Source organism: Sinocyclocheilus grahami, unplaced genomic scaffold (assembly GCF_001515645.1).
Source record: "Sinocyclocheilus grahami isolate Dianchi unplaced genomic scaffold, SAMN03320097.WGS_v1.1 scaffold645.1, whole genome shotgun sequence".
NCBI lineage: Eukaryota > Metazoa > Chordata > Actinopteri > Cypriniformes > Cyprinidae > Sinocyclocheilus > Sinocyclocheilus grahami.
This window is the reverse complement of record NW_015505824.1, coordinates 613210-638470: the sequence shown is the minus strand read 5'-3', so window position 1 is coordinate 638470 and position 25261 is coordinate 613210. Positions and strand designations below refer to the sequence as shown.

Below are 25261 nucleotides of genomic sequence, written 5' to 3'. Positions count from 1 at the left end.
TCCCAAAATCTTCACAAACGTACGCGCAATCGATGGTTTTCTACAGATATAAAATCAGCGATTGTCATCGCATAGTATGAAATCAAAGTGGTTTTAGTATTAGTGTTCTGTGTTTCAAGTGCCATCTATTGTCTTCGTGAAAGTAAAGACAAATACACAAAATAATGTTCTTTTTAGCAACATCATATGACCCTTTAATTACTAAAGCAATATCCCCAGGACTGTGTGTCTGTGATTGTACTTTAGACTTTAAAATGGCATAATTTAGTATCATCTGTATTTATTTGACTTTAAAAACCTTTAAAAAAACATTGTCTTAGTTAGCAAATATGCATCATCATCATAATCTTGGCCTAAGCCATGAAACCCTGTTGATAACCAACTATGATAAGAGATGTGGTTCATGGTTTGTAGCCTCAAAATGGTTGGTGGTTCGATGCCCTAATGTTTCATCAGGGCAAATGTTACGTCCAGGTCACATTTGTGACCTTGGCTTAATTTTCTTTAAACAAAATATTATTTCTCATGATTTGATATGCTCTACACATGTTCTTGATGGGTTTTGTGAGACTGACCATCAGTGAGGCCATATGAAAACACTTGACAATTTTGACAGCCCCTTTGACATGAAAATATTTTTAGTGGAAAAATATTTACGCCTCTTAAAAATGTGAACAAGTTTCAAAATGTATTTTCACACAGTCAGCATTTGCAGAAAAAAAAAACCCAACAGGAAGGGCATAAAACTAACAACTTACGGAAAATGGTGTGGAACCGTTTTACTGACTTTTAAAGTTAACCCTATAAAGCCTACTGTTTCATATTTTATACACAACTTTCTGAGGCTTCAAAAGTATCAACATGATCCAATTTTTTTCCCTGAAAAACTATGTTGTGTACAATCTACTACAGGCCTTCTGTTGTCCAATTTTTTTAGCAAGTAAATGTCCTTTAGTATAATTGTATAAAACATCCCCCTTCAGACCGTGCCTTTTTGCTTCGAAATCCTTACTGATATTTATAAAGTAAATGTAAGAATAATTTGCATTGTTAGTAATATTTCAAGATGAAAACTTACTAAATGTGAATATCAAATATGATAGGAACATTTATTTATCCATCTCTCAATCATCATTGTATAGCATTGCATTATATGTTTTGCCCCCAAAATAGAAAACTACAGCTTGGCACATAAAACTAAGCATTCAAATACTATCTTACTATGACATATTATTGGAAGATTTAGAGTGAAAACAGATGTTTACATGCATTCTATGTAAGTCTAATATATTCTTATGAATATATCATTGATTTTCAGCCCAAACACATATGAAAACCTTTTTTAACATTTGTTTTAATGGTATGTCAATGACAATCAGTGTTGGGAAGGTTACTTTGGAAATGTAATAGGTTACAGATTACAAGGTACCCTACTTAAAATGTAATAAGTAGTGTAACTTTTCAATTACTTTATTAAAGTAATGTAACTGATTACGTTTGATTACTTTTCTAAATTGTTTATGTCTTCAACTGTTTATCATTTTTAAACATGTAAACCAGGCAGGGTAAACCTTACAGTAGTACTCAACACTGATTACTGTCACACTTTCGAAATTCTTTATCACTTGACTTAAGATTGTATTTCAATTTTAAAGTAGACATTGGATGCTAAATTCACTTTTACATGGTGTTTGTATATAAATGTATCTTAGCAGTGTGTGGACACAACCACCCTACAATGATAAAAATCCATTCACTCCCTTTTCACTCATTAGCATTTAAAGGGACATGCCCCAAAAAGAGTCGCTGTGAACAGAGCAAGTTAAAAAGGGTGTTGTTTTACACGACCACTGAGGAATTTTAACCGAAGTTCATGAAGACCCTAAAGAATCATACCAACTTGTGGAAGATCAATGCCCCCTTTGAGTCAGAGTTACTTTGAGATCATTCTGAGGTTAAATACATATTTAAAATCATAACAAGAACTATTTTATTAGCTATGATACTGTTTTTGAAATCAAATCTTTACATAGCTATGACAGTAAACACTGGAATCTAACAATGCCTTGGAAAAAAACAGTTCATCTTTAAAAAATGAAGCATAGCTATGCATAAACCCATATAGGAAATAAAAGAGTTATCGAATAAGCGTGTTCTAAACTCCTGAAACATTGGAGTTTCATATTTTAGAGCAGTCACTGCAATTTATGAAAGAAATCAATTAAATCTGTATGTGGGAGTGTGTGTGAAAAAAAGCAGACGTAACCCCCTTTGTAATCCTTAACATTTTCATAAGTAACTGTAATTTAATTATACATTTTTTCTCAGTAACTGATTACAATGACTTTTATTTTGCAATTAAATTACGTAATTCCGTTACATGTAACTGGTTACTCCCCAACACTGATGACAATAAACTGTTAGTTAAAAGAAAAAACAGATTTTTCAGGCTTTACAGGGTTAAACTGACTCAAAGTTCTAAAAAATGTTTGGTGCCACCCACTGAGCCAAGCCACTTTATTTCCCGCCTATTAAATTCAAAGGCAATGTCTCTGAGCTTTTCATAAAGCAGTCAAGTCATTTCCATCTTTGTTTTCCTTAGACCAAATTGCACTACCAGTAAACGGCGTCAGATCTACAATCAATTCCACTTTCTCTTCATTCTTCACTTCTTGACTTTTATCCTCTTCTCCCGCTGCTGCCTCCTCCTTCTCTTCTTTCTCTTCCATCTGCATCTTTGCCCTCTCCCTCAGGTCAACGCTGGAATAGTCATCTGAAGAATCATCCCTGTCGTCATCATGCTCCTGTTGTTCCCCCTCCTCCGTGTAACTGTCATTCTGTTTGTCACGACCTTCACCCTCCTTGTCCTCTTCGTCATTATCTCCTATGTTCTCCTCGTCATCATGCCGCTGAGGCCAAATGTGGACACCAAGTCTGTTTTCCACAACCCCGACTCCTTGTCTCAATCGATCCCGTAGGCCGCCAGGGGCGAAGACCATGCGCTGGACGGTGTACTGTCCATTTGTGTCTGCATTAAGTTTTTTATAAAAGTACAGCAGAGCCAGAACAAGTATGATCCAAATGAAGAGGAGGGCAAGGACAGTTGCGGTGTTGTCCTTATTCATATTTTGCTTTATGATGACTAAAGAGAGTGCAAAGAGAAACACACAGGGACTTATTAATGCAATGATTGAATTAAGTGACACATTACAAATTATACATTTAATTAAATGATAAAACAATTTTAGAAATCCAAATAATACTTTTATTCAAATTATACTTGATTTTGATTACAATATACAAGTAAAAACAACATTTCTGGACACAGTACACAGTAAAAAAAGATTTTATATGAACGTAAATAAAGATTATTGGAATAAGTTTAGCAAGAAAATACAATTTCAGTCTTTCTATTTCAAAATTTCTAATTTAATATGTTACTTGCATTTCTTTGTAATTATTTGTGAATTTACTAGCAATTTCTGAGTGAAAATATTTCTACACCAATGTTTTTCAGTGTACATGAATACATAACAATACACAATGTCTTCATCAGTGTTATTCTGTTTTTAAATATTAAGTTTTTAATTTAGTATTTTCCATTTTCATTTTAAGTTTTAGTAATGTTTGCGTGTTTTTGTCAGTTTAATTAGTTACTGATTTTTTATTCAAATATGTATATAGTTTTTATTCATTTTTATTTCAGTTTTAGTTTGAATTACTTTAGTACATCACTAAATGAAAATGAGAAATGTGTTTTATTGAACATTTGAAATATGTTATTTTATTTTAATTAACATTTATTTTAATTAAAATATATTTTTTAATGTTTGTAGTTTTAGTTTAGTTAAGGTGGTACCCATTTACAAGGTACTAATATGTATACTATACCACATACTTTTATTAATTTATTTGATTTATTTAGTCAGTTAGCAGATGCTTTTATCCAAAGCGACTTACAAATGAGGACAACAGAAGCAATCAATCGTAGTATTAAAACAACTAAAAACAGATCCAAAACTAAAAGCTAAAACTTTATAAATACTACCTATACACATTTTAAAAATAAAGAGATTAAATAAAAATGACAAATGCATACAACACAATTTCAAAACTTAACATATAAACGAAAAACAAAAAATAAAGCTAAAAACAATTCAAAATATTAAAGAACAAAAGGTATGAGTATAATAATGATTCTAACATAACACAGCCAAACACCAAAAAAAAAAAACTACATATATGTGTATGTACAACCATACACACATACATATATGCATACACATTTATAAATTCAATATATATATTATTTCATTTCCATTTAGTTTGTTGAAGTATTAAAATAACTCAAATTAAATAAACTAAACTACAACTTAATAAAAGACCTATACAGACATAATAAATGTAGACATAATTTAACTACAATTAAAATAAATAACAAATACAAATAATACAAATCAAAGCTCATCAGTAATCCTAAAAAACAACACTGCCAAACACACATGCTAAAAAACAGCAACTTACTTACACATAGTAAGAAATGGTTATAAAAAGTGAAACAAGTAATAGGAAAGAGGAGAACTAAAAAGCGATACTTATTAAATTACTTATTACTTTTAAAGTACTAAAATGTACCTTTACGGTACTCATACCATTTAGAGGTAAATCAAGTACAAAGATGTATAGCTTTTGTACCTTAGGCTACCGCCTCAGTGACAGCTTTGTAAAAACTTTTCTGAGAGTGTGAGTATTCAGAAACTTGCAACATGTTTCAAAGACTGTAATAAACTGTGGCTTCGTTGCCCACACAAACAGCAGCTCCCGCCATACATAGTTTGATAAAGCCTCTGAAGTGCAGTAGCACGGAAGTAAGCATGCTTGCATGAAAAAATTGGCAGGAAATCACTTTGGCTTTTCACATTGTCATTGCTGTGCAAAAGAAAAATCTTAATGCACCCCTCTGTGATCCCCTTATACAACCTAACACTGCCTATGTCTAAAGAAATGAGTTTCAAACCACTTAACAGCGCTTAACAGCAAATCACAAGTTTTGCTAATGCAGCTGTGCATGCGCTCAAATACGGCCCCAATGGATCACAGCAATTTTCTTGCACGGGCAAATGTGTCTGACTGCCAAAGTCGTGTGCCAAACTGGATCAAATGACAAATACTCGAAGAAGGAAAAATGAACTAATTAACTGTTGTGTTCGAAACAACCTGCATTACATGTTTCCAAAGACTACTTCAAAATACTGCTTATTTACAAAAGAGGTCGCAAGTGAAAATAGAACATTAATATTAAACAATAGACTCTCGGAGATTGTCATTTATGAGCATGTCTGTATACAGATTTTAAAAATGCATTTTAGGATAAAGTTATTTTATTGACAAAACATTGTCAATAAAATAATACGCAGCACATGCCAGTAGAAATCAAAAATACAGAACACATAAAAAAATCTAGCAAAAGTAACTCACCTTTATTCAACTGCCCTTAAACCCATAGCCCACGAGAGCATAAAATAGAACATTCAAATCTGTCATGATCATATTATAGGAAGGAAAGAAGGGCGGGGAGAGAGAGAGAGAGAGAGAGAGACAGAGAGAGACAGAGAGAGAGACCACACGCAATTAAGAACATGATGACAACTTTGATTTTGATGTCAAATATAAATTCTAAACCCTTTCTCAATATTTATTATGTCATCATTTTTTAATTTATTTAATGGATATTCAAATTTAAAGCAGTTTAGTGGGTAATGCTTATAGGAAGGAAAGAAGGGCGGGGAGAGAGAGAGAGAGAGAGAGAGAGAGACAGAGAGAGAGACCACACGCAATTAAGAACATGATGACAACTTTGATTTTGATGTCAAATATAAATTCTAAACCCTTTCGCAATATTTATTATGTCATCATTTTAAAATTTATTTAATGGATATTCAAATTTAAAGCAGTTTAGTGGGTAATGTTGAGGTAAATGTAATAAAGAAATATGCACAAGAATTCAAAAAATAATCAATTTGGCTCGAATTTTAGAACGATCATCTGATCTTGAAACTTGGAATTGACTATATGCGCACATTTTATAGTCAAACCAATATTTCAAAAGAGAGCATGTGCAAAATATCTTATATATAGAGTCCGCACAGGAAGAGTTGAGTGGAACATAGTTTCCTTTTGCTAGAGATTGTGTGATGAAGCGCAAGTCTCTCTTAGACCACATCCTGTTGTAAATGCTGAGTTTAAAGATGCTATGAACCATGAAAACAAGAATGCTTCACTGCTTGTGCAGTGCAGAGATACAGTAAACAATGTAACGATATGATATCGGTGCTTGTTACACAACACCACAAAAGTTGCAATTATATCGTGACATAGTTTTTTTTAAATACCATTTGAACGTTTTCGACTCAAGTTACAAGTTATATGTGAGAAGGGCCACAGAGTCGAGATGCAGGCAAAATATGGTTCAAGAAAAAAATTAATTCTCATTCATAGCAGGTCAAGTATCCCTAAATCAGTTTTTAACATCACTGCACATGCTATTTTAGTTTTAGAAATTTAGTTTAGCCTTGATTAACCTTAACTACTACTTAGTTTCCAGATTAGCCAGGAAATGTGCACACTTACAGTAGAAATCGCTGTCTAGCACTTAGCTAGTAGCCTGCATGTCTAAAATTAGCACTAAACATTTGTTTTGACCTCAACCACAGGCCTGATGCTTGTAACGTGATGAATAATAAAAGCGAATGATATACACTAGAAATGGGTGAATGTCATTTATTAAAAAGAACAGATTAAGTCAGCACTTAAGTTTTAAGTAAATGGATACTTAGATAATTTACAACATATACAACTGATAAAGCTAGACTTAAAATCATTCAGAGAAGGATGAGTCGACCCTCGGTTTGAGTCATCCCTGATTGTAGTGCCCTTGAATAAGACTAACAAATACAAAAACAACACCATCTAAGCCTATCAACATCACATCATTCTACTATTATTTTTCAGATTCAATCAAACAGGAATGAAGCACAATTATTCATCGAGGTACAGGATGAATCTCAACAAACCCGTCAAGAACATGTCCAGGCCACCCCAAATCAAAGGAAAAAATATAAAAATGTTATATGTTGTTATATTATATAATAAAATAATACAAATTATATTTTGAAAAAAAGAAAATCAAGAGTAATTCGTTTTTTTTAAAAATGACAATCACAACACTTCTATGACAATTAAGCACATTTTGCATTACCATAATGTAAAACTATTCTCATTTATATATCATAGTGGTATTTGTTTTACCTTAAATTTGGTTTAAATGTAGATTTTTTTTTTTTTTTTACTGCAGTATGGTAAAATGATTATTGTCTTGCAGTAATTGGAATATAACAAAAAAATCAACTAATCCTGAAAAAATATGAATTAACAAAAGATCTAAAGTAAAATTTTGATTGCAATATACAGAATTCCCTTAAAACATGTCCAAATACACGTAAAAAAAAAAATTATAGATTTGATTTTGGTGTGAAATGGACATCTTTTCCTCCTACAAGCTCTGCACTATTATTTTCATTACCAAAACTCTTGCTCTAATGTTTTTTCGTTATATTGATAGCTCACAAATTCCTTCAACACCAAGTACAGTTTCTATCACATATTACTCACATGTCCACATATTAAACTCTAAAAACATCCAAAAAAATCAATGCTACATGTGTTAAGACATACAAATGGAAGAGAGGAGCTGTTGAGGGCAGCTAAACCCAAGAACAGTGCTAGTCAATGTACTTATGTTGATAAACACCATTGAACTTTAGTGAAAAAAAAGGAATCAATTCAGCATGTTGGATTATTACATTTCCTGAAGGTTTCAAGATCCAAACTACTTTCATTAAGTAGAAGCGTTTATAAATGCCGTCTTAATGCAGGCTACAAAAGATTATCAAGTCTGCTTTTTATTTAAAGTTTGCATGTTTATGCAAATAGTGACCCAACCAAATTTAGACTTCAAAGTCTGTAGTTAGTAGTAGTGAGTACCTGATGTAACAGCCCTATTAAAAGCACAAAATACGCAGCATTTAGAATATTGAATTTCAGTGCATTAAAAACCAAAGTATACTGATAAAGCTCAAAGCTCAATTACTTCTTTGTATCTCTATGCCACAGTAATGGAACTACATTTCCCATAACCCTTCAGTGAAGCTTTCTGAATCTGGGTAAGGCTACGTGTTGTGATATGTTTGTAGTTTCCTTCACACTTCTCCATCCTCAATACGGGCGAGCTGCCTTTCCAGGACGTCGATCCTGTGACCCTGAGCCAGAACCAGAGCACGCAACGCCCGAATCTCCGTCAGGACATCAGAAAGTTGGTCCTCCTATGCAAGAAAGAAAACATTTGGGCTTTAATATTAGGCATAAAAATGAACATTTAGGCTTAATAACATAAACAGGCAAGCGTCAATTAAACTGCTCAAAAGTATGGAAGCCCGTTTCCACCACAAAAAACAAACAAACAAAAAAACGTATCTTACTTAATTAGTAGTCTTACTTTTTCTGAACTCAGAATTACGAGATATAAACTCGCAATTCTGAAAAAAGAGATGTTAACTTGCAATTGCGAAATATAAAGTTGCAATTCTGATAAGAAAATTCAGAATTGTGAGATAAAAAGTCACAATTACCTTTCTTTTTTTACATTCCGTGGCGGGAAAAAACAAACAAATTGCGAGATATAAACTAAAAATTGTGAGATGTAAACTCTGAATTTTGAGAATCCTGAGTTTACATCTCACAATTCTGTCTTTTTTCCCTCAGAATCATGAGTTTATATCTCACAATGCTGTTTATATATCTCACAATTCTGACTTTTTCTCAGAATTGTGAGAAATAAAAGTCCAAATTGTGAGGTAGTCACAGTTACTTTTTTATTATTTCGTGGCAGAAATGGCCTTCCATACAAAAGTGACAGTAAAGACGGCTTTCCCATCACAGAAATAAATCGCATATATATATACAGTGCTTCTCCTCTTCAGTTCACCACACTCATTTTCTATAAGGTGCAGGGAACTGGAATGGCCCATTTTTGTGTTGTTTTTAGATAATTGTCCGGTTGGAAGATCCAAACATAGCCCATTATAAGATTTCTAACCGAGTCAGTCACTTTTTGATGTTTTATCTGTTGGTATTTGATAGAATCCATGATGCCATGTATCTAAACAAGATGTCCAGGACCTCCAGCAGAAATACAGGCCCACAACATAAAAAATACAGCAGTACATTTCATTGTACACATGGGGTACTTTTTATCCCTGTGTGCACCAAACCCATCTTGAGTGTTTGTTGCTAAAAAGCTCATTTTTTAGTTATATCTAACCATAGAAGCCAGTCCCATTTGAAGTTCCAGTCGTGTCTGACAGTGACAACAGAATATGCTGGGGATTGTTTTTTGGTGAAAGCATTTTCTTTTCTTGATTTTTTTCTTGAAGCCCTCCCAAACAACATGTGGTGATGTAGGTGCTGCTTGATCATTTTTTAAAAGGTTTTCTGAGCCCGAAACTCAACCTTTTTCTGCAATTCTCCAGCTGTGGTCCTTGGAGAGTCTTTAGCCACTCAAACTCTCCTCCTCACCGTGCATTAGGACGATATAGACACATGTCCTCTTCCAGGCAGATTCATAACATTTTCTGTTGATTGGAACTTCTTAATTATTGCCCTGATGGTGGAAATGGGAATTTTCACTGCTCTAGCTCTTTTCTTAAAGCCACTTTCTAATTTGTGAAGCTCAATTATCTTTTGCTGCACATCAGAAATATATTATTTGGTTTTTCTCATTGTGATGGGTGATTAATTTGGAATTTGGCCTTTGTTTCATGTTCATAATCACCCTGGTGTGCTCAAAATTGTGAATATGAATGGGACTATATTTCAGATATATTTTACTCATAAGAATTTGTAGGGGTACCAGTAATTGTGTCCAATGTGTATTTGTGATAAAACATTTATTTCATAATGATATTTCCCCCCATTTTAAATTCATATTCTCCAATGAAAGGTTAGATTTTTTAACATAAAAGATCAAAAGGATTAACAAAGTAGATTTATTTTCATAGCCTTCTTTGATCATATTTACCAAGGGTACCAACAAATCTGACCACGTGTGTATATACTGTATATTATAAAATGTCAACTTGTCATTCACCTCTTTCTTTACGCTCTCTATCCCTCCATCTACATCCCCTCTTCCTTCTCTGTGGCCCAACCCCTCGCTCTCCATCTCAACTGCCATAGGGTTTGGTGGCGCAGTAGTGCTGGTGGGACTAGTGTTGGTCTGAGAGAGCAGTTTGGGTCGACCCCGGAGCGTGCCGCATTTGGATGGAGGGGCCGTGTAGCCCCCACTGAGGGAAACAAGGATTGGAGGAGCGTCCTGTCCTGCTATCCAATCTTCTGCCAGTAGAGCGGGTTCTAATCCCGCCGTTTCCGGGTACAGATCCCCTTGAAACAGGTCAGACTGATTGTGGGTGGGGAAAAAAAGATCCATTTAGACAGAGGATGCAGTTGGATAAATATACCTCAGTCAGTTTAGACGCCATATTGAATTTAACACAGATGAAAACGAGGCTATGAGGGACAGAATGGTACGCACTGTATAAAAGTCCTAGATCATGCCATTTTCTCAAAACTCAAACCTTTAAAAACTGTTTTACAGAGTTTTGTCTGCTTAAAGTTTTTTTTTTTTCAAAAGATGTTTCATCAGCTGAACAATTGCTATGTTGTTAAACAACAATACAATCTATTGAACGCACTGTACTTCTGTCCCTCACAGCCTCGATTTCATTCCTGTCAAAACCCTGACTGAGGTCTATATGCCAGCGAGTAGTTTGCTAAGGGGCAGTTGAAAATATTTTCTTACTTCCTCTTTCACAAAGGCTCCAAAAATACAGCAGTGCGGCATTACCCCGAATACAAAAAATACCTGCAATATGCTAATTCCAGCAAATTCATGTAAGTTTCCCATTTTATTTCTGTTTTTCTTTCAGTTCACCCAAAAATGGAAAATCTGTCATAATTTTCTCATCCTCATGTCATTCCAAAGCCGTAAGACTTTTTTTCTTATGAGTAAATGATGACAGAATTTTCATTTTTGAATGAATTATCCCTTTAAAGAATGTGAAGTGAGGCAAGTATGACGTTTGTTTATTTTTACAAACTGAGCAAATTCATTTTCTGTGGCAATGAAATTGTGACAGCATCTGTAAATTTCCATGATGAGTGACAAAAATAAATACTACAATTTTTTTTTTACCCTTTTTTTATTGTGCAGTTTTTGTCAAGGTTCAACTTTCAGTCCTTTTCAAAAGCGATTTCTACTCTGAAGTATCAGGATAACTTAATAATTGAAGTAATGGAGCATCTGATGGGGAAAATGGTATAAATTTAATATTTTTCAAATATCAGCCAGCAAATTTGGGTCTGTCCAGTTTTTTGTTTTGAAACAAATGAAGTCATTCCTCAATATGTCAACATGAGTCAATATGAGCATTTCATCACCATCTGAACATATTTTTGGAACAAACTGGAGCCAATATGGCTGATAGCTGCCTTACAACAAGGGGAGACCCAAGCAAGAGAGCATTTACAGTATGTTATTTTTCAGTGAACGTCCTGTCTCAGCCTAATCTGGCAAAGCATTTAAAACAGAAATTCAACACCTCTATCAGGACCAAAGGTCTTGTAGATCATTGTTTCACAGTCTGGATATGGATCTCTGCTTGTTTGCAATGCAAGGGTAAATAAAGAACTGATGTTTGAATAAGTAAAAGCGTTTTCTTTACTCAGAAACACTATGTCTATAAAGGCTAATGCCCTCTAGTTGTAACTTGTAGCCAGTTAACTTTTGTATGTTTTAAATATCCTGTGCATAGAGGTCCATCTTTTATATCATGAGATTTTGGCCAAATGTATTACATGGTTTCTGCAGGATTTTTAAGCTCAAATTTAAGACTTTTTAAGACCTGCACAAATAAAATTAATACCATGAGCGGGGTAGGGCAATGTCTATAGTAACATATTAAACTGTAAAATGACTGTAAAAAGCATGATTTACAGTTCAAATTAATTTTATAAAATGATACACTTCACATTTCAGCCTTTAATCCATTTTTAATAAAATGGATGAGACAAAAGTATTAATTATTATATTAATTAAAACAATGACTATCAATAAATTATTATATTATTTAAATAACATATAAATACATTTTACTGTTTAGATTTTTATAATGCATTATCTTCTTATCGATCCACTAGTTGACATTTACAGCTCTGCATGTTTGCAGGGTAAAAACTATCGATTTTCACATTGGTCTGAACAAAAATTACCCCAATACTGTTTTCCTGCAATACCGAAGGCTGCAGTTTCAGGACCGCAGTTCTACTAGGACCCTTTTTTTTTTTCAAATCAAAGTTTATTTATAGAGCACTTTTTTAAAACAACAATTGTTTTCCAAAGTGCTGTACAAGCATAATCAAAGTAAAACAATTTTACACACAACAAAAATAACAAACAATAACAATAACCGAACACAAAAAAGCTGTGCAAAACAGTTCATTGTGCTGCTGGATGTTGTAAACTAGTATTTGTATTCAAATTGTTTAACATTTATTTATGTACTAATAAACTCACTAATTTGTACCGCACAGGCTACATACAAAACATTTTTTTAATAAAAAAACAAACAATAGGGTCTTAGAAATGCGGTCCTAAAACTGTAGCCTCCAGTATTGCAGGAATACCCTACTCCAATAAAAGTACTCCACATTCATTCTCAGCCAGCAGGAGGCGCTTTTGGAACAGCAGAAATATAGCAGTTTCCCCCGTAACGGCAGAACACAAATCAGCACTGGACTTTGAAACATGCAGAGCTCATGTTTATTTAATGAAATAATAGTTTAATCGTCACATTCAGCCATATCGCAATTCTGGTCTTTCCGTCCCCAAATTTAAGACCTCCTGAAATCATAATTAAGACTTTCTTGTACAATTTAAGACATTTTATGGCCTTAAATTTGATACAACTAAATGTAAGACTTTTTAAGGACCCGCAGAAACCCTGTATTAAACAAAAAGAAAATCTGTGTTTAATTAAATATATTATACCGTATATATTAATTAATTTAGGGTCTGATCTATATACAGTGGTGTGAAAAAGTGATGAGTGTGACAAACATGCAAAAAAATAAGAAATCAGGACTGATTACACACCACTGTATATATATATATATATATATATATATTTCTATTTCAGAACTTAGTGGTGTGCCATGGGATTTTTTACTTATAAAAACTGTGCCATGGCAGAAAAAAAGTTTGGGAAACACTGATGACGAAATAGAATGACTAAAATATTAGTTGCCAGACGTTACTTAATAACTCTCCTTTCTGACTCGCTTAAACACACAAAATTCAGAACTGAATGAGTGGTCGCTCTGACATACAGACTGAACTTACCTTCCGCGGCACAGTCATAGATATGGGCTCAACCTTCCTCTCGTGCAGTTTGTAGAACCTGATGGAATAAAATGAAGAAAAATGGAGATAAATGCAAGCACCTGAGAGATGCCATTTAAGAATCAGTGCAGATGTGAACTAATCAGGACTTCTTGCTCCACAATAAAAATGAAAGCGAAAGATTTTTAGCGAATAACACTTACTTCAGTTTGTTTCTCATACAAAGCTACTGTACAGCTTCAAAACATTTGGAATTATATTGCATGAGTGGTATAAACTACTTTTATGGTTCTTTTTGTCATTTTTGAAGCTTGAAAGCATCGCATTCATTTATTAAAAAAGTAACAATAAAGACATCTAAAATTTTATTTATATTTTTATTTAAAATATATATAATGAATATTATATTCAATTATGAATAATAAATTATTCTTTAGCACCAAATCAGCAAATATTAGAATGCTTTTTGAAGGATAATGTAACACTAAAGACTGGAGTAATGGCTGGTGAAAATTATTTATAAGTTAAAGTTTAATATATTTTAAAATATATTAAAATAGAAAACTGTTATTTTAAATTGTAATAATATGTCAGAGAATTATTGTTTTACAGTCTTTTTGATTAATAAAAATGCAGTCTTGGTGAGCCTTTTTCAAAAACATTAAAAATGTAATTAAAAATTGTATTTAAAAACAAAAAAATCAACTTTTAAAGTAGTAATATACTATATGTATGTTGTAAAGTGAATATTCTTCAATTTCTTTTGGTGTGTTCCATGGAAGAAAGAATGGAATCACATGCAGGTGAGAAAATATTTTCATTTTCCTTTTTTGTGAAATATTCTTTAACTTCCCATTTCCTCAGTTTTATATTTCTTAGTCAAGCACTCCGGCCAAATAACCTGTCAAACAGAACAAACAAATTTTGCACTAAGCAAAAGACTGAAAATGGAGTTGCCACTCACATGTTTTCAGGGCATTCATTAAGGCAAATGAAATGCAATCAAATCCACACCAAAATGGGATTAAATGGAAAGAATCACAAAATCAAGCAATGACAAATATGATTACACTGTCTTACAGTGACACACTAGTTCAGTTCACACCTTGCTATTTCACACTTGTTGACATCTACTCCTCGTTTGCTTAGGAAACCAGCACCTCTCTGCGGCTCCTTACTGCTGTACAGACTCAGGAAATGAACATACGGTGACTCATCTGTCACCTCAAAGTAACGAATAGTACAATCCCCCTGTGAGAGAGAGACAGTTGTGTTAGAGCTCATTGACAACATTTATTTTAATCAATTATCGGTTATACTTTTATTACACATGCCTATGAGAAACAAGTACCCTGGTATATATCAACGTACCACGGTATTTAAATCTAATACCATCACTGTGCCATTTACCACCACTTCATTCTTGCATATTCAAAATCTCATACAAAAAAGATCAAAATTTGGGGTCAGTAAGACTTTTTTTTTTTTTTTTTTTTAAAGAAATTTATAATTTTATTCATTAAGGATGCATTCAATTTGATCAAAAGTGAGTAATGTAACAAAAAAAATGTCAATTTCAAATAAATGCTGTTCTTTTGCTATTAATAAAAGAATCCTGGAAAAGTGTATCACAGTTTCCACAAAAATATTATGCAGCACAAATGTTTTCAATATTTAGAATAATAAGAAATGCTGAATGATCATGTGACACTGAAGACTGGAATAATGGTTGCTAAAAATTCAGCTTCAACATTATAGGAATAAATTATATTTTAAAGGGTTAGTTCACCCAAAAATGAAAATTAGCCCATAAATTACTCTCAACCCTCAAGTCATCCTAGGTGTATATGACTTTCTTCTTTCAGACGAATTCAGTCGGAGTTATATAAAAAATTGTCTTTGATCTTTCAAGCTGTTTAATGGCACTCAGCGGGTGTTGCATGCATCAGTCCAAAAGAAGTTAAATAAAAAGTGCCCATCCATAAAAAAAAAAAGTGTCAGCAGTTGTACACGGAAGCAGCTCCGGGAGGATGACGTATGAGGTCAGAATTGCGCATGCGCCGCTTAGAAGTGACGAACGTGGAAACGGAGCAGAGAGATCAAAACAAAACAACAGTCATGAATTAGAAGTACAAAACGAGAATGTGTAAGAAGAATGTCGGAGGATTTCGATATAAGCCAAGAGGAGACTGGTTTTCCTTTGCAAAGTAAGGAAATTTTGCTTCCTTTGCTCCTGTTAACAAACATTGGTTTTCACGAGACTCACCGGCGCAACGCTGACCTCATACATCATCCTCCCGGAGCTGCTTCCGAGTACAACTGTTGATGCAAGCTACATTAAAGTGATTATTACATTTTGAATATAGATATTTTTCTTACAAAAACGCATCGATTCGCTACAGGAGGCCTTTGTTCACCCCCTGGAGCCGTGTGAGACACTGTTTTTTTTTTTTATGGATGGGCGCTTTTTATTTAACTTCTTTTGGACTGATGCATGCAACACCCGCTGAGTGCCATTAAACAGCTTGAAAGATCAAAGACAATTTTTAATATAACTCCAACTGGATTTGTCTGAAAGAAGAAAGTCATATACACCTAGGATGACTTGAGGGTGAGTAATTTATGGGCTAATGTTCATTTTTGGGTGAACTAAAATATATTACAATATAAAAGTTACTTCACATTGTAACAATATTTCACAATAATACAGTTTTACTGTATTTTGATCAAATAAACGAAGCCTCAGTGAGTAAGTGAACACGCCAGTGAACAAAAATCTTACTGACTCCAAACTTTTAAATGATAGTGTATTTATGTTTACTGTATGTGAATAAGGAAAACTACGCAGGCAGTGAGTACGTTTACATGGACAACAATACTCCGATTTTAATACGATTAAGACAATACTCTGATTAAGAATCTACCATGTAAACAGAGATTTTTGATTACCTTAATCCGTCTAAAGTCATATTCGAAGTAAACAGAAATTGAATGAAGACATGTGCAGTATTCCTATTTTAGTCGCATTACTGAAGTGCAGTATAGACATGTAAACACCTTAATCACATTATTACCGTCGTGTATGACTTTTCGTCGCATTTTGCGACAGGATACACACACGGCAGTGGTCAATCGTTTGATGGCAAATAAAGAGCTTCAACACCGCCATCGTCTGTATGCACGTACAAATAATTAACTGCACTTGAAGCTTTCAAAAAATTAAAAATTAAACACCCAAAACTGTACATGGCATCATCACAAAGACAAACTACATGTTTATACGTGAAATTCCGGAGGGGACGTCGGATGGCGTCACGTGGGACGTAATGCTGTGTGCCATTAATCAAACTATGTATTATAACATGTAAAACGGGAACATGAAAGGAATATTCTAAAAGCAACTCATGTAAACATCATAATCATAATATTGGCTTATTTAGAATAAGGTAAATAATTAGATTACTGATGTTCATGTAAACGTAGTCAGTGATTGTGCCAGACAGGTTTTCTGTAAACAGCAGGTTTCAGTGTAAGTTCATATCTCTGTTGCTGGAGAAACCAGTCGTGCAGCAGTTAAGAGGTGATAGGGCAGTGGTTCTCAATTCCAGTCCTTGCATACCACCGATCTGCACATTTTGCATGTCTCTCTTATTTAATACACCTTATTCAGATAACCAGCAAGTTAGAAAAGAGCTCCATGCATGAACTGTGTTCCGATTGACACGGTCCTTACACAGTGTTCACTGCTCTCTACTTCCTGAGCACAGGAAATCCGTTGGGAGTTTACTTCACTTCGGAACATTCATCCACGGATTTGCGCTACACCACAGCCAGGGTACTCATGGTCGAATAGAACAAATGTCTGAAGTGATAAGAGATACATAGAAAATGTGCAGAGGGGTGGTACGAGGACTAGTATTGAGAGCCACTGTGATAGGGTAAAGCTGGGTAATCCTACCTTGCCGCACAAGTAAACCATGTTGGTGTCTGGGTCATAGAATGGAAGCAGAACTCCATTACTTGTGTCCATTTCCTGAGTAACCATTGGCTCAGAAAGTTCTCTCTGAAATACAAAGACAGACAGAGGTAGTCACATACTGACTAGGTTATCAAAACATAAAGTACTATTTCATGCTCAGTAACTGCACCAGACAGGTAACATCTCAGGGCTCGCAAAATCGCTAGCCTGGACGTCCCGGGGCTATAGTGTTTTCCCGACGGGCTATTTTGAATACAGGGATCCCGCGGGTACTTAAAATCTCTTCAATTTAGTTGTATTAAATTTAAGGCCATAAAAGTCTTGAATACTTTACATGGTATAAGAAAAGTCTTAATTATAATTTCAAAAGGTCTTAAATTCGGGGACAGAAAGACAATTGCGATATAGCTTAATGTGGCGGGTGTTTTTTTATATGAATGCATGAAACAATGTCTTCAGAAAAGTTTCGATTTTCAACTTTTTAAAATAAGTTATACAAGATTCAACTCATGTTTTTAAGTCAGTTTAATGTAATTTAAGTTGAAATGACTTATACAGCTAAATTGATTACCTTGAAAATTTAAGGGAGCAACATTTTTTTTTTTACAATGCAGATTCGTGATTTGCATTTTCGATAAGTCCATCTGCTGTTTTTGTTCAGAACAATGCGAAAATCGACCCATATTTTTACACAGCAAACACGCAGTTGTAAATGTCAAAGAAGCTAATGTGCCTTCTACAAATCTAAACAATTAAGACTCTAATATATATACATTTTTGTTTTAAATATAATAATGTATACGTTTGACTCATCCCTTTCTTAATGGTTTAAAGGCTGAAATGTGATGTTTATCATTTTATAAAGTTTTTATTTTTGTGAAAACCTGTATGTGAATTGTAAATCATGTAATTTTACAGTTTAAGATGTTACCATAGACATTGACCTACCCTGCTCATACGTTGTTAATTTTATTTGTGCAGGTCTTAAAAAGGGTCATAGGGTCACTTTTTATTTGGGCTGGTTAAATTCATTTCGGGCTACCAAAATCTGAAGCCCTGCATCTGATAGACCTATATTAGAAAGAACTATATTGATTGACTGATTCTCTATACTGATAATTTTGTCAACTAAGATCATTTGTGAGTCTCTGATTACTCATGTGTCCTGAAGCTACTAAACTGAGGGAGTTTGAGCACATGTTTGCACTTCCACAAAATAAAAACTAGAAAATTTACAATTTTAATGTTGACTTGACAGAACTTTGTCTGAAAGTTGAAAAAGTCTTGACCTGGTTACCTGGGCCTTCTGAAGTTTAATACTTTAGCAATTTGAATAGTAATTTGAAGTCTGAAGGTTACATGAGCCTTGCACTTGCATTACTAAGCCATTGCTAAAGTTTTCTGAGTGGTTGGCAATTGCTAAGTGGTGGTATTTCGGGCATTACAAGTGGTTGCTAAGGTTGTTGCTAGGGTGTTCTGGACAAACTCGGTCATTATTATGATATTAGCAGTTGCTAAGGCATTCTGGGGGGTTGCTAGACAGTAGCTTGAGTGCTGAGAGTGGATGCTAGGGCATGATTACTCAGATGGTTGCTAGGGTGTTCTGCGAGGTCGCTAAGTGGAATGTAAATTGAATATTGGTAGCAAACTGGAATTCTTATTCAAGTTTTCATTGACGGAAGTACAATTAAATGGAATACAATTTAAATAAATCCATTTGACTGTTCTAAGTGGTATTGTTTATAAAATACACTATGGTTCAAAACTTTGGGATTGGTTAGTAGAAAGATCAATTAAGTTTCTATTAACAGATTAATGCTTCACCTCAGTCTCTGAAGGATCATTCCTGCTGACCAAACAAAAGAGGACCAACCATTTTCCTCTACAAAATGTTCTTACCGTGTCCCAGAGGGCAAGCTGTCTCTCGCTCATGCGACTGAAGCCGGTTGTCAGGATTTTCCCATCAGCCAGAAACACGGCCCTCATCGGCCTGGTGCCCTCATGAGCCTTCTCCCTCACCTAAATGTGAGACGATGTCAAACAACAACAACAAAAAATCACATATCTGTCCAAAAACACTGACTTGAAGGTAATTTACAGATTCCTAAATGATTTGATGCAGAAGAAAAGGACAGCTGCAAAGCCTAAACTAACTGGAAACTTTTATGTTTAGAGGCAGCGACAAAATGTATTTTTTTTTATTGATTTAAAATATAAATTCACTAATATTCTATTCATACACAATTCCACAAGTCTGTCATATCTCAAACAGAACTGCAGTGACATGTGGCAGACCAGTAATGCTAATCTTCCAATGAATATGAATGCTTTCAACTGATTACAACAATTAATTATTAAGATCACATTCTATTTTGATCGATTTCCCCTCAGCTGATTCCTTGGAAATCCACACATGCTAAAAGCTCATCGTGGACACGTCCCACCTAGAACAAAACAGCTGCTGCTCTCATGTAGACACCTGAGATCACTAACAGCAGAAACATCCAGATTAAAGAGCGGATTCTGTCCAGTAGCTGTCAGGCCACTCAATAAACATTCTTAGAATAATCCTGTTAGTCCTCAGGTGCACTTAATGTCCATGTTTACATTGTACACCTGTATCATCTTGGCCTAAGGAATATTCAAACTACTACACTAAAATCTGCTGTACCTAGAATGATTTCTGAAGGATCATGTGACACTGAAGCCTGGAGTAATGATGCTGAAAATTCATCTTCACATCACAGGAATAAATTACATTTTAAAATATATTAAAATAGAAAACAGTTCTTTTAAATAGAAATAATATTTCATAGTATTACAGCTTTAACTGCATTTTTTTTTTTTAATAAATCAAATAAATACAGCCTTGGTGAGCATGAGAGACCTTTTTTCCGAAATATTTTGAAAATCTAACGCCAAACTTGTGAATGGTACTGTATCGGTCTGTGTATTTCTTCACAAAGCTCCGGTTGGGAAACCCCGATGCAGAAACTTAAGGATTCAGAAACGAACCGGCTGACCTTAAGAACTGTTCCACGCCGGGGATCAATGACTCGTAAGGCTTTGTCTTTACAGGTGGTGCACAGGACGCTGCCCTCACGGTTCCAGCTCACGCTGTATATCAGGTCTGGATGGGCATCACTCAGCTGGTACACCACCTCCCCGGTGCCCACATCCCACACACACAGGACATTATCACATCCTAGAACACGGGCAAGCAAGATCAAAGATGGTCAAAAGGTCAGCAAAAAAAACATTTGGCCAGTTTAAGAGCTAAGATTTGCATCTCAGATATTTACATGCCAATGCAAATCAATCCAAAGCCACCTTCCTTTGTCTGGTCGTGCACATGCCTTTAAATCAATCTGTGCATCAAACGGTTCAGTTTCAGAGATTTATCTATGTTACTTCTTTATATGTAGGTGTGTAGACATCTGAGATCAGCTTATTTATTTTTAATCGATTGACAGCTCTATTGTCTTTTCATTACTTTGAAGGTGCACAAAGCCATCAAACAAGTCCAACATCCAAACTTAGGGCTTGATAAACGATTTAAGTCACCAGAATTAGAGCACACGCCAAAAATAGAGCGTGCCAGAACAGACTTAATCCAAGCACAGTGAGCCGGCAAAGTATATACAGTATATACACAAAGGAAGTGCTTACCTGCAGTCAACAGGATATTGAGAGCAGAAGGGTGCCAGGCCAGGATGCCCACTCTTTTACTGTGGCCCTCAAGAGTCACAACAGCTTCAGACATGGGAGATGTAAGACCTCCGTCAGGAATCTGCCAAATCTGTTATGCAAAAATACGGCACATGTCTTTTTAGATACACGAGTTGATCTTCAGTGTCACAGGATCTTTCAGAAATCATTCTTATATGCCGAATTTGGTGCTCAAGAAACATTTCTTATTATTATCAATGTTGAAAACAGTTGGGCTGCTTCATATTTCTTGTGGAAATTGTGACATTTAGGCCTACCCAACTGCTAAAACACTCACATTCAACAAAACTAACATTATGCACCATGTGAAGCCCCAGTGATGCTATATTAATGCAATAAATAGTTATAAGACAGTAACTGACGTGTATGTTTTGTTAAAGGGAAATGAAACAAACCTTGACAGTGCAGTCCTCTGAGGCACTGGCAATAACATTGTCATCATGTGGGCACCACTGCACATCCAGCACTGGAGCGGCGTGACCGCACACGGTCGGGGTGTTCTGGTCCACTCGACCGCTCTAGTGGTAAGAGACACAGAAACTATGTAAGCAGAACCAGTTTGATTATGCAAATGATGTAAAATGCCAACTATAAATCCTTAGGGCATATTTAAGGCATTGTTATTGCTATTGTTATTGAATGCATGCCAACCTTGGCGAGCGGTAGCACAAGAAAGGCTCCGCCTCCTCCGGCCTCAATGACAACAGCAATGAACTTCGGATTGGCAGCGCACAGTGGACCGTCCCATGTCACGCGTGACACTCTGACATCATCAAGGCAATGCTCAGCCTTCCAAGCCTGGGCAAACACATGCCTGAACTTACTCTGCCTGACAACACCCCTCCTGAAGGACATGGCTGTGGGAAGAATAGTGGCATATACAGTTAGTAGATGTCATTAATGAGGGGAAGTCGTGGCCTAATGGTTAGAGAGTCGGACTCATAACCCAAAGGTTGTGGGTTTGAGTCTCGTACCGGCAGGGATTGTAGGTGGGGGGAGTGAATGTACAGCGCTCTCTCCCACCTTCAATACCACGACTGAGGTGCCCTTGAGCAAGGCACCGAACCCCCAACTGCTCCCCGGGCGCCGCAGCATAAATGGCTGCCCACTGCTCCGGGTGTGTGTTCACGGTTTGTGTGTGTTCACTGCTGTGTGTGTGCACTTTGGATGGGTAAATGCAGAGCACTAATTCCGAGTATGGGTCACCATACTTGGCCACATGTCACTTCACTTTAATAAATAAATGAATCATGAAATATGACAGAACAATCATAAAACAACATAGACATCGAGTTTAAATGGACATAGTAACAATAAGAGAACAAAAACCCAATTGCAATCTGGTATACAAATACATGCAGGAAAAAAAGACCAATCACAATTCAGTATGCAAATATTGCATTGACATCAATGCCTCCATGGGAAATTTTCAAACTTCAATCATACATTTCTTAAATCACTTATGAATACCTAGAATACCTCCCAGCAAGCTGAAATTAGGTAAAAACACCCTTTATGTTATACTCACATTTATTTTTAAATGTTCTGTGCAGCTATTAAAAACACCATAATTATTGTCCGACAAAAAAATACAGTTCATTGAACACAAGTTGTCATTTTGTGACCCAGAAGTGGAGCATGTTGTCACACTAGCTTTAAACGGTTATTATAGGCTTTTAAACAAGATTTAAATAGGAAAACATCAGTAACGGCAAAAGATACCGTACAAATATTCCTATTTCAAATAATGCTGTTTTTTATTTTATTTGGTGAGCATAAGAGACTTCTTTCAAAAACATGAAAATCAAAATATTATTCCAATTAATTATATAAACCCTGGTTTATTTTTGGCAATAATCTCAAAAATGCTGGCAATAATATGGTGTATCACATAAAATATGTGATATTATCTTATTTTTCAGTTCTGTTGACCACTAGGCTATTAGGTCAGATAGGCTTAAGTATTGAGGTAAAAGTGAGAGCCCCTCTTGTCCAATGAAACTCTAGAAAGCTGCAGCTCTCACGTGTCTGTGACTGCGCAGGGATGAACATGACACAGCACAAGTCAGAAACCACAAACCACTACACATTTCCATTCTAATGAAATCTATTGACTATCATGAGTTGATGCTATTTGGACTCCAAATATATAGTCAATAGATTTCATTAGAATGGAAATGTGTAATGGATTTTGGACAACTCAACCCTCCCTTTTTTTTTTTATGTGATAAAACTATAATCAACAAAGCCATGCCAAACAGTAAAACCGATATAAATAGCTTACAACTTTGTTCATCCTAAAGCTGTGGCATGTGAACTGTGGTCTAAAGGTGCTTTCTAGGAGCGAGTTTTCATTGGATGACTGCAACCACCGCAAATCCTGCAATTTTCTTTATTCTCTCACATGGGTCAGTGACATTACACTATTTTTCTCTGGATCAACTAAGTTATTCAAAAATACATTGAAAAAGCAATTCATACTAAAATGAAAACACATTCCTATTATGATTTTCAATTCTGAATTCCTAAATCATGGTGGAATTTTGAAAAAGTCTCTCTTTTAAAAGTTGTATAAGTAGTTTTATTATTATAAGATAGTGTTTTAAAATATTATTATTGGGGGGGGGATTGTTTGCCAAGAATCAACGTGGTAACCAATCGGCAGCAATCCAAAAAAAAAAGAAAAAAAAAAGAAAAAATCAGGAATTTCATTTAATTTAGAAAATTGTATAAACTTTTTTTTTATTTTATATTTTTGTAGTGTAACCACGTAACCAATATGAATACAAAGATTACATGTACGTGTTTTATACTAGATTTATATATAGTATTGTTAAATAGTTAAATTAAATCAAGGGCCGTGAGCGCATAAATGCGGAAGACAAAACACATTCTGCAAATGTAACTGCAAAAATGACATGACTGACACATGAGCTGTTACATTCATTCAGTCCACTGTACCTCTGCTTGAGGGGCTCCTTCTTTCCTTTCTTCCCTGTTCCTTTTCTTAGAAAAACCTGCTCAAATGAATAAAGCGATTCCGCTAAATATGATCTATAAAAATGCAGTGGTCTTTAGAAACTACACTAATCCTTGCAGTGTGTCGTTATCGCCGGGATATTCTGCATGGTCAGGTGGAACAAATGTGTTCAGGCAGTTTTAGCAGGCATCGACAAATTAATCCATATTATCAGGGAAAACAAATGCACAATTGTATATTTCAAAAGATATACAAAGCTTTTGAACAAAACTGTACAGTTAAGGAAGTTACAATAAATCAGGAAGAGCGTCGACACCAGTGAAGGAGAAAAGATGATGGCTGGTAAATTCCTCAGCGAATGTGCCTAGAATTAAAAGCAGCGATGTGTGAAGCTGGCCATGGTGAGCACTGAGCAGTCAACAACACAATGGACGGCGAAACGCCTTCTGATGAAATAAAAGTCCCGTTCTGGGCTCTTTTGTGACTACTCAAAATTGCATTATTTACAACAGTGAACTATGTACTAGTAGCCCAGAGTTAATTAAAGCCTTTGTCTACTGCATGTTCTCCACTTGCAAAAAGATATCAATTTAAAGCACTATTTAATATATACATTTCATATATATTTTTTCTTTTTGTGAGGAAACCTGCTGGCAATATAATTGCCGTTTCCAAGGTATCACCTGTTTCTTTCATCTTCTTCCACATTTAGAGCCAGTTTGAGTAAATTTGATAACTTTAACTGCAATGCAATTCTATGCAGAATGACAGTGGAGTAAAAAGACCTGCGACTGAAAGGCAGGGTTAAATTCAAAATAAAAGTCAAAACAAACGTTCCTAAAATTATTCATAAATATATGCCATACATATAACAGCCAATGGGTACCAAGGTAATAGCTTACACTAAAATACCCGTTTATACAATTGTTATTGAAATTATTGTTAATATTAGGAATGGGAAACATAACAAATTATTATAATTTTCCATTCATTCTCTCCCTCAGTGGTGGCTAATACCAAAGTACCCACAGTTTTATTGCAGCAATTTGGTGTTAATTAT

At 35.0% G+C, this 25261-nt stretch overlaps 2 protein-coding genes across 2 annotated transcripts; both read right to left on the bottom strand.

The window, feature by feature from the left end:
• Positions 1-2402: 2402 nt before the first annotated feature.
• Positions 2403-5547, bottom strand: LOC107558410 (nardilysin-like). The gene is made up of 2 exons (XM_016242074.1): positions 5479-5547; positions 2403-3142 (listed from the first exon to the last, which is right to left on the bottom strand). The coding sequence occupies exon 2, from the start codon at positions 3123-3125 to the stop codon at positions 2562-2564; it is 564 nt and encodes a 187-aa protein (XP_016097560.1). The 5' UTR covers positions 3126-3142; positions 5479-5547; the 3' UTR covers positions 2403-2561.
• A 1947-nt stretch (positions 5548-7494) lies between these two features.
• LOC107558435 (coronin-1B-like) lies at positions 7495-25191 on the bottom strand. Its single transcript, XM_016242099.1, has 11 exons — positions 24183-25191; positions 21873-22078; positions 21617-21739; positions 21162-21291; positions 20516-20697; positions 19392-19511; positions 17472-17576; positions 14619-14764; positions 13514-13571; positions 10205-10513; positions 7495-8381 (listed from the first exon to the last, which is right to left on the bottom strand). The coding sequence occupies exons 2-11, from the start codon at positions 22074-22076 to the stop codon at positions 8259-8261; spliced, it is 1500 nt and encodes a 499-aa protein (XP_016097585.1). The 5' UTR covers positions 22077-22078; positions 24183-25191; the 3' UTR covers positions 7495-8258.
• Between the last annotated feature and the right edge of the window lie 70 nt (positions 25192-25261).

Coding starts and splice junctions, on each gene's coding strand:
- LOC107558410 (XM_016242074.1), bottom strand. CDS start 3,125: ATGAATAAGGACAACACCGCAACTGTCCTTGCCCTCCTCTTCATTTGG.
- LOC107558435 (XM_016242099.1), bottom strand. CDS start 22,076: ATGTCCTTCAGGAGGGGTGTTGTCAGGCAGAGTAAGTTCAGGCATGTG. Junction 21,740..21,872: donor TTGTGCTACCGCTCGCCAAG/GTTGGCATGCAT, acceptor TCTTACCACTAG/AGCGGTCGAGTGGACCAGAA. Junction 13,572..14,618: donor AACAAGTGTGAAATAGCAAG/GTGTGAACTGAA, acceptor TTATTCCATCAG/GTTCTACAAACTGCACGAGA.